Below are 15,984 nucleotides of genomic sequence, written 5' to 3'. Positions count from 1 at the left end.
CTGCAGCGGGAACCTAGCCTCATGTCGGCCCAGTTCCTTATTTGACTGCTGTACACACCTCAGAGTTTGATTAATCTCTCAGTAAATTTGGTCTCTAGCACAGGAGGATGTGTATGTCTTCCTGCTCTGCAGATGGTTAGGGGAGGTTTGGTCAGAGATCACACACCAACACATCTATGGCTTACACACCTCGATAAGATGCTATTCTGCATGTAGTAACCGGCCACAAGAGGAAACAACAAGGTGGTGGGGGTGGGGTGCAAGTAACAGCAAGAACATAAGGCTTTTTTTTGGCTTTTGAGGGATTAGCCTCTGATTAATCTAAACTCCAGACAGATTAGATTCATCAAAGGCTATAGGGCCCCTTACCACAGAGAAGTGACAAGGAAACAAAATCATTACATTGCATAATCAATGAAAAATGTTCTGCCTGTTCTTTATTATACATCAAAAATCAACTATTTAATTTCACAAAGCACCAACTGGATTTCTTTATCAGAGTAGGGCTAAATGTTTTAGCATCAAGAGCTTGATTTAATCACAATCTGGTTGCAGAAATGTTTTCTCTGGAACCCTTTCACCACCTTTCTTTCATCCATTCACAGACGACGCCCCACCCCCCCTTTTTTGAAAGTAATTATTATGATAATCTTGATCATTGACCTTATCCTCGATTGATGGGTGAGCATTCTGATCCCCCTATTTTCTTTTAAATCACCGTTATCATTCCTTAAGTGATACATTCTTTCCAAATGTCTCCAAAAGCTCAAGCTGCATGTATCTGGTGACATTTAGTTTCAACGTAATACTGCAGAAAACTAAAATCTCAAAGCCCTACTTCTGTGTATCAAAAAGGTAGATACTGTATGTACTCATCATAGGTGTTTGAATATTTCAGTGCTAGCAGGAAATAAACAGTTGACAGCTAAGAATGCATACATTCCCAACACATATTATTATTTAAGATTTTGGATGTGCAGCAGCTACTGTATCAGTAGTCCAACTCAAAATGCATGTCTATTTAATATTCAAGCAAATATAAAGTAATAAACAGGGTTTAGCACTGAATACAATCAATCTTAATGGAACCCCCCTGCATATGTATACCGATACTAAACATAAAAACATTATTAAATTCTATTTTGGAATCTATACACATTAATTCTGCCTATAAGTATATTATATTATATCTGTATACCCTTTGTATTAGTCAGATCTGTTGTTCCTCTTTCTTTTCATTTTTTTCCAAAGCACTTCATCTCACAGAGCTTCTTCTTTTTAGCACCTGTGTGATGGGTGAAGTTAAAGTGTCAGGACTCAGTAATCATGCATAGATCAGGTTGTTGTAATCCTCCTTGCTCACGTTGGATTTTAATCCCATTTACCTATATAACATACAACGTGTGTAGTTGCCATTTTACCACCCCTAGCCATCCAAGGAGAGCAATCTTCTTTTGGAATTTCCTCTTCCGAGTTTCATTCACTTTTTTCTTTCTGTCATTAAGTTTTTTAGGAGGTTTTTCCTTATCTTCATAGGGAGCTTGGGCTGGGAGCTGCTGTTGTTGCTGTTGAGATATCGACCCCACCAACATAATGTCTACATTTGTAGTTACGCCTTCACACAAACAGCGACAACTGCCGACCTTTAAACTCTCCAAATATGACCGCAATGTTGATTTTCCTCCCCTTCATCACTAGGGTCGTCGCCCCCTGTGAACTCAGTCAGTGACATGTGGAGACAGGGACCAGTCTTCCAGCGAATAGCTGGGATAAAAAAAAAAAGTCTGGTTCTTTTTTTATCCCCGGTTGGTCCCTGTAATATTGTACAAGAAGCCATTAAGAGTCAGCAGCATCACCTCACTTCCAGGTGGCGGCAGCGGGGCGAACGCCTGCACTCCCCTTGGTGCCCCTCGTCCCCATGGACTGACTCGAGCGGCTCCGCAGGTCTCGCTCGGCATTCTCGCTCTGCGTCTGCTCCTCGTCATACCTGGTGACACGCAGAGGGAAGCAGAGACAGATAGACTGTTTAAACAGAATTCTTCACCTCTCTGGTACTTCCTGACAACATTCCTTCGATAGCTCGCTTGGTAGAGTGGAGGACTGTAGTGGAAATACCAGGCACATGATCCACATGATTGTCATTCTGAACTCGGTACTCCACCTACAAAATCAAACGAGTTGTGAAAGAGGTTGTCTGACAATAAGTGCCCCATTCTAATCACAATAGTGAGGGTAGTGTGTGCTTTAGCACCTTGTTTACACAGTCAAGTCTATGGAAACGCAATTCAGACATGTGGAGCCTGTCTGTTGATCATTCTTTATATCCCCTTCGATAGCTCAGTTGGTAGAGCGGAGGACTGTAGTGGAAATACCAGGCATCCTTAGGTCGCTGGTTCAAATCCGGCTCGAAGGAGTGACTTTTATATGTTTAAACCTATAGTCCACAGTCAAACATACAGCCATTGAGAACCTGAGTATAACCATTCTTACTGCATATGACATGTACATTAAACAATTAACAAAGTCAGTGATTAAATATAGATACTGTGCTCATTAAGCTACAGTCTGAATGAGCAGGTTTGGGGAGTATAAAACTTCATGTTATGACAGTATTTGTCATGTTACAGCTGTATTGCAGCGGATGAACAACAGGCATACAGTATGTATGTCTTTTTGTGACAATAAGGTGGAAGTCCACATGATCGTTATTCTGAACTCGGTACTCCACCTACAAAATCAAACGAGTTGTGAAAGAGGTTGTCTGACAATAAGTGCCCCATTCTAAACACAACAGTGAGGGTAGTGTGTGCTTTAGCACCTTGTTTACACAGTCAAGTCTATGGAAACGCAATTCAGACATGTGGAGCCTGTCTGTTGTTGCTCATCTGACACATCCCCTTCGATAGCTCAGTTGGTAGAGCGGAGGACTGTAGTGGGAATACCAGGCATCCTTAGGTCGCTGGTTCAAATCCGGCTCGAAGGAGTGATCCTTTTAGCTAGCATCATCTAAGCATATAGCCTCACAAAGCTGCTAGCATGTCTGTACACTCTTATTATTCATGTATGGCACTTTAAACTGTATCTCATGTTGCAGCAGTCACATGCAAAGTGTATGTATTATCTTACACAGCTACAGCATGTGTAAAACATCCATATTTGCCTGGCTGGTTCTGCTAAAGATAATGGAAAAAAAATACGTGGGGAAACAATTCTCAACAGCACAATGATAGAGACCAGGGAGAATAACAAGTGGATCAGACCTGGAAAACAACAAGTTAAAAGTTTGTCTAAACATATTTGCACAATTAATTATTGTGGAGAAAAACTTGTTTAAAGCTACATTGTTTAAGAATTACTCCCATCTAGCGTTGAGATCATATATCGCAATGAACTCTCTCTCGCCAAGCAGTATTGCAGCTACGGTAGCCTTCACGCTTCAAAAAGCGAAGGTGTACAAAAGGCCGTCTATCAGCCGTTGTTGTTGGAGTTTATGGATGAGTTCATGTCGAAGAGTGGCGTGGACGTGCGCTTCATACCACGAGCGGGCACGCGCGCCATCCGATGGAAAGGAGAGAGAAAGAAAAGGAGACTGCAGCGGCCCGGAGGATAATTAACTAGGTAGGATTTGTTGTGTGTGTCCAAAGAAGCTCCAATGTTCACTCTTTTTTCTGATGACGCCGGTCTCTTGCTCTTTTCAATATCCGTTTTCTTTTTCTGGGTGAAGAAGAAGACTCCTGTTCCTGAAATTTGGATTTTGAATACGTGTGGTCCTCCATGTTTCCTTCTTCAAACTTGCCGGGGCCGGGAAGTAACGATACCCATTAGCAGCAGCTGTGAGTTGAAAACGCGAAAGGCGCAGCAGTATAGCCTGTATGTCCCTTACCGGCTAACGTATTTCAAGATGGCGCATCATTATGGAGCATCTACCCCAGTTCATGCAATGAAAAATTCCAAGCTAATAGGAATACTTGAAATTGATGGTGGTGGTAAATATTCATGAAAAAGGACTGTTTGAGAAGTTTGTGAATGGGCAATACAGATTTTGATAATGAACAACTACAAACGTTACACACTGGGGCTTTAAGCTCTATATCAGATAGTTCACTAAGGTTAACAACTGTTTTGAGAGCGACAGAAAACTAGCATAGGCTGTCAGAGTTATTTAATGAAGTACTGTAATATTTCAGGAATATCTGCACCAAAAACATACTAATACTGCAAACACTAGAATCTTTGCAGGTGAAGACGGAGATATCACTATGTGATTAAAAGGAATTCCTTCGAGCCGGATTTGAACCAGCGACCTAAGGATGTCTGACGTAACCACTACAGTCCTCCGCTCTACCAACTGAGCTATCGAAGGGCAATGAGATTAGACACATACAACAAACTATATGTTGCCCAATCTCTCTGAGCCCCTACTTTGAACTGTAGTGTTGGTGTAGTGTAGAGAAGGCAGTAAGAGCCAGCTGAAGCAAAGAAAGACGGGTAACTTCCCTCCCTCTGGTTGCATTTACATAGACTCAATATGTAAACAAGGTGGTAAAGCACACACTACCCTCATTATTGTGTTTAGGATGGAGCACAAATTGTCAGACGACGTCTGAGTGTATTGCGTAAGTATGATCCACTGGTCTGTTAAATCACAACACCCACCCTTCCATAGGTCAGTTAGGTCTGTTAGGGCGGAGGGCTGTAGTAGACAGATCACCAGTTACAAACCTAAAGCCCCCAACTCCATCAACAACCTGTACCTGGCAAACATACTGAACGGATGTTACTGCCGCTTTAAAAGACACTGGTATGCGGGCCGATCCCTATAGCCCCGGACAAAAAGCTTTTGAAACACTCGCCTCTGGCAGGAGGCTGCGGTCTACCATGACCCAAAACCTTACGCCACAAGAATTGACTGCAGTGGGCCTCATCAACAAGCCCGGGAACCCCACTGACAGTCCCACCCATAGTCACTAACCTGACAAGGCACTAAACTGTACAGCCCTACTACTTTGATAATAATATTGATAATAGTAAAGATTGTAAGATGTAATGGATTTTGTTCCACAACACACAGTGAAAAGTAGCTCCTTCAACATGTTCCATAACATGGTTAAAAGCCATTCCTTTGCAGCAGATTTGAACCAGCGACCTAAGGATGCCTGGCATAACCTCTACAGTCCTTCGCTCTACCAACCGAGATATTGAAGGGCCTGAGAGCCTCTAAAAATAGACAACACATTGAGCTTAGTAACTGTAGAAGATACACTTTCATTTTTGACTGCTGTATTTAGCAGCTGTGTGACCTTACTTGGCTGTTAGAGGTTGCTGAGTTTGCCTGAATGTGAAAAGGTAGATTTTAATGTCACTCACAGGACTTGATAGTTGCCCAGGGCCTCACGGGGCGGGCTGCGATTCCAGCGGCAGTCTGGGATTTCCCCATTGGGCGTTACGATATTGAGGGTGTCGTTGATGAGGTTGTACTTCAGGATGCGGTCGTTGGCTGTGCTGGAGGTCAGCGAGGGAGAGGCATTGACCTGAGAATGACACAGATCAAAAGAAAGTGACATTTATATTTGAAGATGAGGTGGGATCCAAACAGGCATGAGCACATTGTTTCATTTCAAATTCTTCCTATCCCCATATAGAAGCTCTTATCAGGCAGGAAATTCTGCTATGGTGCTATTAATTAATTAATAACAGCTGTGCTCATAAACATACATTCAAAGAGGAAGTGGCAAGAGGGAGATGAAGCAGCAACTTTGATATCAACACACACTTAATTCCTTGATTAGAGAAAGGAGTTTAGCTAAGTTTAGAATAATGAACAAAGGAAAGTGTTCTTGACTAGGTTTGTGGCACATGTTTTTTCAGTCCCTCACTGAGGACCGTCTATGTCCTACAACCAACTTTATGTCACCCAAAATACATCAGATTGGTGTCTGAAATAGACCCAGCCTGGAAACCCAGTAAGTCATTATGACTGTTAAAATGAGTGCAGTAAAATATGCCACATGACAAGCACATTATTTAGAATGCAAAAAAAAAACACAATAATAACAGAGGCATCATATTTTAAGCAGACTAGCCAGCAAATAGCATACACACACACACACACACACACACACACACACACACACACATTAACCCATTAACACTCAAGGAACGTGGAGTCACTTGTCATGTCATGTTAATCTTTGGGCTTGACAAAGGCAAGAAAAACAGATTTGTTTTACACAGCAGAGGTTAATTTTTAGTAAATTAAAAGCTCTTTCGTGTGACTTGTTGGTGTCTACGCATGTAAAAACGCCTGGTAAACTACTTACCTCAATAAGCCATGGCTTGAGCTTGTCATCAATAATGATGTCATACCCATAACACTCAAAACAGTGCTTGTCATTGTTCATCACAGGCTGGGAGAGAGAAAAAAACAGACAATGAATTAGGAAGAGGAATTGACCTACATCGTCAGAGATTATGATCTATTGGGCTGTAAATCGGTAGAGAGGACCATGAGTTTGCGCTGTTTTCAGTGTTTTTTTCCGTAATTTTAAGCCAAGGAAGTGTGTCTGTCAGTCGGGGAGGGAGGACGGCGAGGTAGTGGTGTTTTTAGCGACTGTTGCCGTAATTTTAAGACAAGATAGGGTGGTTGTCAGTCGGGTACAGAGCTCCGCGTGAGCACGGACTTTTATGACTGTCAACATAGCCAGCATCTAACGTTAGCTACTCCGCTGTGCTGCAGAGTAATGTCTGGCTATGTAAGACTAGTGTCTAGCAACATTGATGCTGTGTTCTCAACCTGGCAACCTCCGTGAACTACGAGTCTGGGGTGGAGGGGGCGGGGGAGACGCCTCTGTCCAGTATTTTGAATTTGGACTGCAGTATGGTCAATATCTGCTAAACTAAAACAGCTTGTGGTGGACTCAGAGAAACAGGATATAACACAAAGTTGTAGCCTTGACAAGTAGACAGTGCTTCAAATATAGATGTTGCTATTGGACAACATGTTCATAACACAGTTAAAAGGAATTCCTTCGAGCCGGATTTGAACCAGCGACCTAAGGATGCCTGGTATTGCCACTACAGTCCTCCGCTCTACCAACTGAGCTATCGAAGGGAGCCAAAGCACACACATTCACTAGTAGGACCATCTCTACTAACACCATATTGACAAGTATATAGTATATAGTGAATACCTTCTTATGAGAAACAAGTTGTCTTCACTGAGAGATTATAATATTATTTTTATAATTATTTTTTATTTTTACAGACGACTAAGAGAGAGATTCGACGCATGGTGCAATGACAATCACCTGAAGGTTAATATCTGCGAAACTAAAACAGCTTGTGGTGGACTTTCAGAGGAACAGGATATAACACAAAGTTGTAGCCTTGACAGTAGACAGAGCTTCAAATATACACTCACCTAAAGGATTATTCGGAACACCATACTAATACCGTGTTTGACCCCCTTTTGCCTTCAGAACTGCCTTAATTCTTTGTGGCATTGATTCAACAAGGTCCTGGAAGCATTCTTTACAAATGTTGGCCCATATTGATAGGATAGCATCCCCCACACCATTACACCACCACCACCACCAGCCTGGCCAGTGGTAACAAGGCATGACGGATCCTTGTTCTCATTCTGTTTACGCCAAATTCTGACTCTACCATCTAAATGTCTCAACAGAAATCGAGATTCATCAGACCAGGCAACATTTTTCCAGTCTTCAACTGTCCAATTTTGGTGAGCTCATGCAAATTGTAGCCTCATTTTCCTATTTTTAGTGGAGATGAGTGGTACCCGGTGGGGTCTTCTGCTGGTGTAGCCCATCCGCCTCAAGGTTGTGCGTGTTGTGGCTTCACAAATGCTTTGCCGCATACCTCGGTTGTAACGAGTGGTTATTTGAGTCAAAGTTGATCTTCTATCAGCTTGAATCACTCGGCCCATTCTCCTCTAACTTCTAGCATCAACAAGGCATTTTCGCCCACAGGACTGCCGCATACTGGATGTTTTTCCTTTTTCAGACCATTCTTTGTAAATCCTAGAAATGGTTGTGTGTGAAAATCCCAGTAACTGAGCAGATTGTGAAATACTCAGACCAGCCCGTCTGGCACCAACAACCATGCCACGCTCAAAATTTCTTAGATCACCTTTCTTTCCCATTCTGACATTCAGTTCGGAGTTCAGGAGATTGTCTTGACCAAGACCACACCCCTAAATGCATTGAAGCAGCTGCCATGTGATTGGTTGATCAGATAATTGCATTAACGAGAAATTTAACAGGTGTTCCTAATAATTCTTTAGGTGAGTGTAAATGTTGCTTTTGGACAACATGTTCCATAATACAGTTAAAAGCCACTCCTTCGAGCCGGATTTGAACCAGCGACCTAAGGATGCCTGGTATTACCACTACAGTCCTCCGCTCTACCAACTGAGCTATCGAAGGGAGTCAAAGGACATACATTCACTAGTAGGACCATCTCTACTATCTGTGATTACCAGGTGTTTATCACCTATGGTTGGAGCCTCACAAATAATATCATAACATGAACTCCTTTGAAATGGAGCCAAGTCAGCTACAGTCAGTCTAACTATCCTAATATATTGGGAATGGTGCTATTGCACAACATGGTACGTACGGACCAAAAGGCCGGAGTGTGGACTGGTAGCTGGAGAGGTGCCAGTTCACCTCCTGGGCACTGCCAAGGTGCTCTTGAGCAAGGCACCAAACCCCCAACTGCTGGGGGCGCCTGTCCAGCAATCGCAGCCTCGTCACTCTGACATTTGTGCTCTGTCCATTTGTGCATGTATAGGTCCTGAGCATGTGTGTGTATTTCAGGCCTGTGTGTTCTAACAACAGAGAGAGAAAACATTTTTATTTCCCCCCCGGGGATCAATAAAGTATAAAAATATTATTATTAATTATGTTCCACAACACACAGTTAAAAGTCAATAAAGAAGTGGCTGCAAAGAAGCTAAACATTCTAAAATGTGGATGCTTCACACACATCTTCAACTGGGCAGCACAGAAGATCTACACAATCACCACAGCTTCAAGGTGGGCACACAACACTGATTAATGTCACCTATTCAGTCGACTAGTCTATATCCACGACGTTCCACTTCCAGAATTGCTCCGTTGCCGACGGAAATTCTGCCGGATTTCACTCATTTAGGGTGGATATCCGTCAACTTGGGCTTTCTTTGTGTTGGCATTTTAAACTCCGGTCGATTTATGAGGACAATGGTTAACCTTTTCTCAGATCTCTGCAGGGTAAATCTAGACAGCTAGCTAGACTATCTGTCCAATCTGAGTTTTCTGTTTTGCACGACTAAAACAACCTTTGAATGTACACATGTTCCACCAAAAGAAGTACCTGAGGCTATTTTGCAGAGGCGCTGTTGCTCCGTACGGCGCTTAGTGCCGCCCAAGACGATTGGTTCTCGAGTGGTGTTATGTTCCATAACACAGCTAAAAGCCACGCCTTCAAGCCTGATCTGAACCAGCGACCTAAGGATGCCTGGTATTACCACTACAGTCCTCCGCTCTACCAACTGAGCTATCGAAGGGAGTAACATCATCATAATGCATTAGTAGGACCATTTCTACTAACTGTGACTACCAGCTACTTATCACCAACAGTCATACTGTCACAAATCATATCATGACAAAAACTCTTTTGAAATGTAGTCAAGTCAGAGGCAAAGATTTCCCTGCAGCTACATGAGTAGAACTATCAATATAGTGGGGAGGTGCTATTGCAACATGTTCCACATCACACAGTTAAATATCACTCCTAAAGATGTCTAGTATTTCCACTACAGGCACTGAGTTTATTATAAGTGCCATCATTTGGTCAAACGTCCTAAAAATTATTGTAATTCTGTGATGTCAGTAAGCATGTAGGTGTATTGGTCACATATTCAATTTTGGAAATAAAAAGATTCTTACAGCCACGGCCTTCAGTGACTGCACCACGATCCAGTGGATCTGGTCAAACAGTCGGCTGGTCACCTCCTTCCCTCTGGTGCTCTCTAGGTACAAACGGAGGTTACTGACCGTCCACTTGCCTCCATGGACGTGGTTGTAGTCATCCTGTGTTAAAGGTACACAATCTAACTAGATATTGAAATTTGTTTTTTTTTCCCGCATGGAGTTCTGTTGCAAGAAGATGTACAGCTTTGAGAGGAATATTATTACCTGAAATCTATCAGTCAGTGTATTTGGATCTAGTTAGCATCAATTTGTAAAACTATAAATGTGGCCAATAACACTTGAAAAATATAACCTGCTTCAATTTAAAGAGGCAATCCGCAGATTTCACACACGAACATCAGTAAACTCGTCATGAGGAGAAGTATTGACCCTGTGAAAACAGTTCACAGACAGAAAGCCTATATTACAAATTTGAGGCATGGAGGGTATTTACCATTTAGGGAGGGTCTAATGACTATTAATTTGTGGGAAGGAAACATAGGGTGCAGGAGATTGACCCATAATTGGGAAGTCAGGAAGTCTGGATATTGCGGCCACTGCTGCTTCATGACACTTTATGATGCAATGCAAGTGCAATACTGAATTGGCGGAATACCCCTTTAAAACAAAATGCTCTATTAGTAATACCTACTAGCCATACAAGACAAGATGCAGACTTACCCCATGTTTTTGGATGGCCACATTAGTGAGGTGAACAAACATGTTTTCCAGTTCACTGGTGCTGGGTGTGTACTTGACTGTGCAGAACCTACAGAAGCCGAGCTTGTACCTAAGGATCAAACCACAGAGAGGGTTCAATCAGGGCCGCAACAAACGATTAGTGTCATTTTTGATTTAGCTGCCTGCTGTTTTCTCAATAAATAATTTCGTTTACAACATGTCTTCGAATTGTTTATTCGACCGACAGTCCAAAACCAAAATATATTCAGTTTACTTGTATATACTACAAAGAAAATCATCAAAGTCTCAATTATTAATACTTGCCAATAATTTTCTGTCCATCAACTAATAAATCAAGCTAAACTATTCGTTGCTCTTTTAGACTCAATAAGCAAGTTTAATAACAGAATATTGGACAAAAATAATAATGGCTACACAAGGTTTTCTACAATGGCATTTATTTATTACTAAAATCTTTACTGAATGAATAAGTCATGGCAAAACTGTTGATTTGATTACAGACAAATGCTATAGCAAACCAGCTGTATTCTGTTACATGTAGATAATAATATATTGCCTCTAAATGGTGCTAATATTCAACGTAAAAAAGCATAGAAATTCAGTGCTTACATATAGCATTTCAGAGGCCGATATGTGGTCACTAGAACGTAGAGACGCAGGTCAAACTTCTTCCCTCCTATCAGCAGAGGATTGTCAATGTACAGGGAGATGACATAGGCCTCCTTGCCACTAGATGCTGCTACAAACCTGGGAGCAGAAAGCAAGAAGCCAAACATCAGCAAATCACAAACGAGCATTACCTGTTTAGGATGTTTACTTGGGAATCAAATGCTCATAGGATAGATTATACAGGCCGTCATGTTCAAATACATTCAAAATATTTTACTATTGATGCTCTTTGGTTCATTTTTATTAAAAGATAAAGAAGGAAGAGAATATACGGCACCATGCAAATCTGTGTAAAGAGTAACCCTCCTCACAGGAAGTGTTATGACGATGTCTTCAGTAACTCACGTGGAGGTGCGGCTGTCTCTGGACCACTTTTTGATCTGGGATAGTTTATTGATGAGGAAAATGCCTTTGCCCTGAGCTTTCCCGCAGGGCTTCATGATCCAAGTGCTGGACGGGTTCTTGCGGTACTCCTCCACAAAGAGATTATAATCGGCGGGGAGCATGAACGTCACAGGAACAAAATCTGCATGAAATATAGAGCAAATAGTTAAACATATACAGCTTTGTGAGGAAAAGAATGTGTGCATTTCTACGCTCTAATGGTTACCTAAATAAAGGTATTTCCCGTTCTCGTCCTTCTCTGCTAGCGGACTGCTTTCCTTCTCAAGCTCCTTGCGGTAGCGTTTGATGTTCTTGATCATTAGGTCCTTCCTGGTCAGCTCGTAGTGGTTGGGGAAGTGGTTAACCATCTGCTCATCTGACAGGCGGTAGCCGGTGTCCACGCTGAACACATTTCGGATGGTCTGGACGCTCATCCTACATGTGGGTACAAATGAACCTGTATTACGGTGATCTGAAGGGTCTGGGGTCCAGAAATAAGCTAGGTAATTTAATTATAACTCAAATATTGACATTCATAGGATCAACATGCACTCTATTTGCGGCATTTGAAATTTGAAAGTCATCAAGTAAAAAGTAGATATGGTACTTGCACTTTACCAGAATATTTGTAATTTATGCTAGAGTCATATATTGTACTTTTTAGATTAATATTTATAATAAACATATGAAAAAATTATAAAATACAAATACAATACATTTAAAAAAAAAAAAATAAAACCAGTGGTTTCCAATCTATTTGGCTTGTGTGACACTTTAAAATAAAGCGGTGTCCAGTAGGCCTGCATGATTCGGGGGAAAATATGAATCACGATTTTTTAGCTTAGAATTGATATCACGATTCTCTGCCACGATTTTTTTCTCACGAAGTGTAATGTTTATTGCACACATGACAACACAAAACAAATTGGCAGTACCAAACATAGATTTTTTTTTGGCACCTATAGCACATTGTGCATCACCACAAGCCTGTAAACATAGAGGCTTCAATGAATAAAGAAAATAAAGTACATACTGGCCATTTAAGTACAGTAGGCTACCAAAAATAGTGACATATAACACATTGAACGAAAAAGGGCCCTGATACAGGCTCTATCTGAACTCCTTGAACATGTCTTTACATAATATCAATGTCAAATGCTTTCAATAAATTAATTGAAGGAGACAAAAGAAGAAAAAAAAATCGCGAACAGGGCTGAATCGAGATCGCGATTTTATAAAGATTTATCGTGCAGGCCTAGTGTCCAGTTGGGGAACCATTGTCACGTTTCAGATGTCTGTGAGTTGATAGGAGTTTAACCATAGAGACGTTTTGGATGGTGTAATTTAAATGACTCTACAAGTCCCAAAGACACTATTATTGCCACATCAAATATAAAAAAAAAAGATTAGAAAAGGTCCAAAAAAGTAAAATTTGTATAGAAGATGTTTGTTTTTACTTCTTCCCTACCTAAAACTGTTGTGGTGGACTTTCAGAGGAACAGGATAGAACACAAAGTTGTTACCTTGACAGTAGACAGTGATTCAAATATACAGTAGATGTTGCTTTTGGACAACATGTTCCATAACAGAGTTAAAAGCCATTCCTTCGAGCCAGATTTGAACAAGCGACCTAAGGATGCCTGGTATTACCACTACAGTCCTCTGCTCTACCAACTGAGCTATCGAAGGGAGTCAAGTCAGACTGATACATCAGTAGGACCATTTCTACTAACTGTGACTACCAGCTATTTATCACCAATGCTTGTACTGTCACAGATGATATCATGACACAAACTCTTTTGAAATGTAGTCAAGTCAGAGGCAAAGATTTCCCTGCAGCTACATGAGTAGAACTATCAATATAGTGGGGGAGGAGCTAGCTCTGCATCCTAGTGACAATTAACCTACTAAGTGCCCCCCCCCTCCCCCCCGAACAATTTGCACTACCCTATCCCACCCATACTGTTCTATTTATTTATTTACAAATGTACATACTGTAATTACACCTATACATAACCATATTCTACTGCGCTTTATACTATTCATCCTGCACATACACTTATTCTTACTACTCTTATAATGTTACCACACTGCACATAGCTGTACATACTGTAGCCTACATATCTGTCATATGGTTCATATAGAATATCCATATTTATTCTGTTTTTCTTATAATATATTCTGCTAATTCACTGCATATATCTATATTATTCTTACTACTATTATAATGTCATTGCTACTACATTGCACATATCTGTACATGTTGTTCATACATTGTTCATATTAGATAGCCATATTTATTCTGCTCTAGAGATCGCGATTTTATAAAGATTTATCGTGCAGGCCTAGTGTCCAGTTGGAGAACCACTGTCACGTTTCAGATGTCTGTGAATTGATAGGAGTTTAACCATAGACCATAGAGACGTCTTGGATGGTGTCATTTAAATGACTCTACAAGTCCCAAAGATACTATTATTGCCACATCAAATATATATATATATATATATAAAGATTACAAAAGGTCCAAAAAAGTAAAATTTGTATAGCAGAGGTTCGTTTTTACTTCTTCCCTACCTTATAAATTATCTCATGACTCTTGTGACCATTTGGATGGGCCCCAAAGCCAAAGTTGGCAACCACTTAACTGATTTTAAAGTAGGATTTTTAATGCAGGACCTTTGCTTGTGTTTTAAATTGTGGTATTCGTACTTTTACTAAAGCAAAGAATGAGTACTTTTTCCACTACTGCCTATGGTGCTTGCAGAGTACAGTGTCCAAGGATTGAAGAGTCAGGTGTAATGTGGATAAGATGTAAACCTACCAGTAGAAATTCCAGTCGTCGTTTTCTGTAACTTGAACCCATTCCCTCTTTTCAAAGTTGTTGATGAGCACTGATTTCTCAATATCGGTCACCCACTTCACCTTACCGGCCATGGTGCCTCCCACTAGGGTGGAGCACAAAACAGGTAAACAGATAGAAACGGATAGGATTTATGATAATACAATGCACAAGGGAAGAGAGAAAAAAAAACGTGCATGCAGCTACCATGCACCAAAGCAGTCACCTACCTACAAATCAATGTCAGGAAACAGCCAGTCATCAGCATCAGCTAGCCGCCGGGCTGGCTCTGTTAGCAGGCTGCTGAATCCTCCCAGGACTGCTGCAGAGGCTGGGCGGACATCACCCAGTCAGTGATGCAATCTCACCAGACTGTCATTAGCTAGCTAAACTCATAGCGAGACACAGCGACAGTTTGTTAGCATCATTGATAGCTCCAGCGAACATCAAATAATAAGTGCTTCCATGTTAGCGGTTTTATTGCTAAACAAGCTACATGTATTGATCCCGGCGTCGTGAAGCTGGACACAGTGACGAAAAGCCCACCACGGTCAAACTACTCTTCACAATAAAAGTCTTAGTTATTGAAATGTAATATAATATATGTTAACATATATATATATATTCAACTAATTATAATGTAAAGGGTAGCTAATTCTAGAACAAGAAATTCCTCTTGAACATGTTACGACGTCGGTATGGGCTTGGTCCTTCCGGGAGAATAACCTAGCAACGGAGGACGCAGTGATGTCATTACAGGATGTCATTACCACAGCGTACCAGCAGGGCTGAGCAGCGTAGATATATCTATGAGGTTTTTACTTCATTTATTTTCTATTTATTCTTTGCTGACCCCTGGCATGTGTTGTATTACTTTATTTTGTTTCATTTTTGTATTTTCTGTATATTTGTGTATCTAATTCAAAAATAAGTAATGTATTACTGCTTGTTCCATGGATGTAGGCTATTATAGACCGTCAAGACACAAAACGCTTACAAAAAGAGGACGTTCTGTTTTTGATCTTCACAATAAAACACGTGTATGGTCAAAATGCTTATAGTTAAAAAAAAAAAAGAAAAAGAAGAAGAGCGTTATCTATGAAAGGTGAGTAATATCTTCTGTAGCCTATACAGTGCTTAATTTGTAAAGTGGGAGGTCCCGGAGCGCAGAGGGGGGGTGGATCCGGCGACTCAAAACGGGGCTTGGAGGTAACGGAACCAAAACAAAAATTACACCTGCCTACGTAGCTTCTCTGATTAAAAAAGCCTAAACAACGCTGTGTGTACATCAGGGCAATGTTTATTTTTATTTCAGAACGTGCACTGCATCGGTGCGAAATGTAAAAAAAATTAAAAATACACTGCAACGATCGTTTTCAAAAGCAGCAACTATCCATCGGACAATTAAAACATAAA

At 41.0% G+C, this 15,984-nt stretch overlaps 1 protein-coding gene and 6 non-coding genes across 8 annotated transcripts; 2 read left to right on the top strand and 5 right to left on the bottom strand.

The window, feature by feature from the left end:
* Positions 1-283: 283 nt before the first annotated feature.
* On the bottom strand, positions 284-15,289 carry ttll1 (tubulin tyrosine ligase-like family, member 1). 2 transcript variants are annotated; one of them, XM_031313598.2, is made up of 11 exons: positions 14,803-15,289; positions 14,551-14,674; positions 11,956-12,164; positions 11,691-11,871; positions 11,286-11,423; positions 10,656-10,764; positions 9,951-10,094; positions 6,321-6,407; positions 5,368-5,531; positions 1,857-1,987; positions 284-1,764 (listed from the first exon to the last, which is right to left on the bottom strand). In XM_031313598.2, exons 1-10 carry the CDS (start codon positions 14,834-14,836, stop codon positions 1,858-1,860), a joined length of 1,320 nt encoding a protein of 439 aa, XP_031169458.1. In that variant the 5' UTR covers positions 14,837-15,289; the 3' UTR covers positions 284-1,764; position 1,857. The 2 variants fall into 2 exon arrangements, with proteins under 2 accessions (XP_031169458.1, XP_031169459.1); XM_031313599.2 differs by having other exon boundaries at positions 284-1,987; positions 14,799-15,288.
* trnay-gua lies at positions 2,327-2,413 on the top strand. The gene is given in 2 exon segments: positions 2,327-2,363; positions 2,378-2,413. It is a non-coding gene; the product is annotated as a tRNA-Tyr (tRNA).
* Positions 2,897-2,983, top strand: trnay-gua. Its single transcript is given in 2 exon segments — positions 2,897-2,933; positions 2,948-2,983. It is a non-coding gene; the product is annotated as a tRNA-Tyr (tRNA).
* trnay-gua lies at positions 4,277-4,363 on the bottom strand. The gene is given in 2 exon segments: positions 4,277-4,312; positions 4,327-4,363. It is a non-coding gene; the product is annotated as a tRNA-Tyr (tRNA).
* On the bottom strand, positions 7,025-7,111 carry trnay-gua. The gene is given in 2 exon segments: positions 7,025-7,060; positions 7,075-7,111. It is a non-coding gene; the product is annotated as a tRNA-Tyr (tRNA).
* trnay-gua lies at positions 8,358-8,444 on the bottom strand. The gene is given in 2 exon segments: positions 8,358-8,393; positions 8,408-8,444. It is a non-coding gene; the product is annotated as a tRNA-Tyr (tRNA).
* trnay-gua lies at positions 13,332-13,418 on the bottom strand. The gene is given in 2 exon segments: positions 13,332-13,367; positions 13,382-13,418. It is a non-coding gene; the product is annotated as a tRNA-Tyr (tRNA).
* Positions 15,290-15,984: the final 695 nt, after the last annotated feature.

This window comes from Sander lucioperca, chromosome 20 (genome assembly GCF_008315115.2).
Source record: "Sander lucioperca isolate FBNREF2018 chromosome 20, SLUC_FBN_1.2, whole genome shotgun sequence".
Lineage (NCBI taxonomy): Eukaryota > Metazoa > Chordata > Actinopteri > Perciformes > Percidae > Sander > Sander lucioperca.
This window is presented reverse-complemented; position numbering and strand designations above follow the sequence as displayed.

Bases quoted from the DNA above. Each gene is read 5' to 3' on its own strand.
- ttll1 (XM_031313598.2), bottom strand. From the start codon at position 14,836: ATGCTGATGACTGGCTGTTTCCTGACATTGATTT. The intron at 10,095-10,655 runs GTAAGTCTGCAT...CCTTTAACACAG, and splicing joins TGGCCATCCAAAAACATGGG to GATGACTACAACCACGTCCA. The intron at 1,988-5,367 runs GTGAGTGACATT...GCGTGTCACCAG, and splicing joins CTGGGCAACTATCAAGTCCT to GTATGACGAGGAGCAGACGC.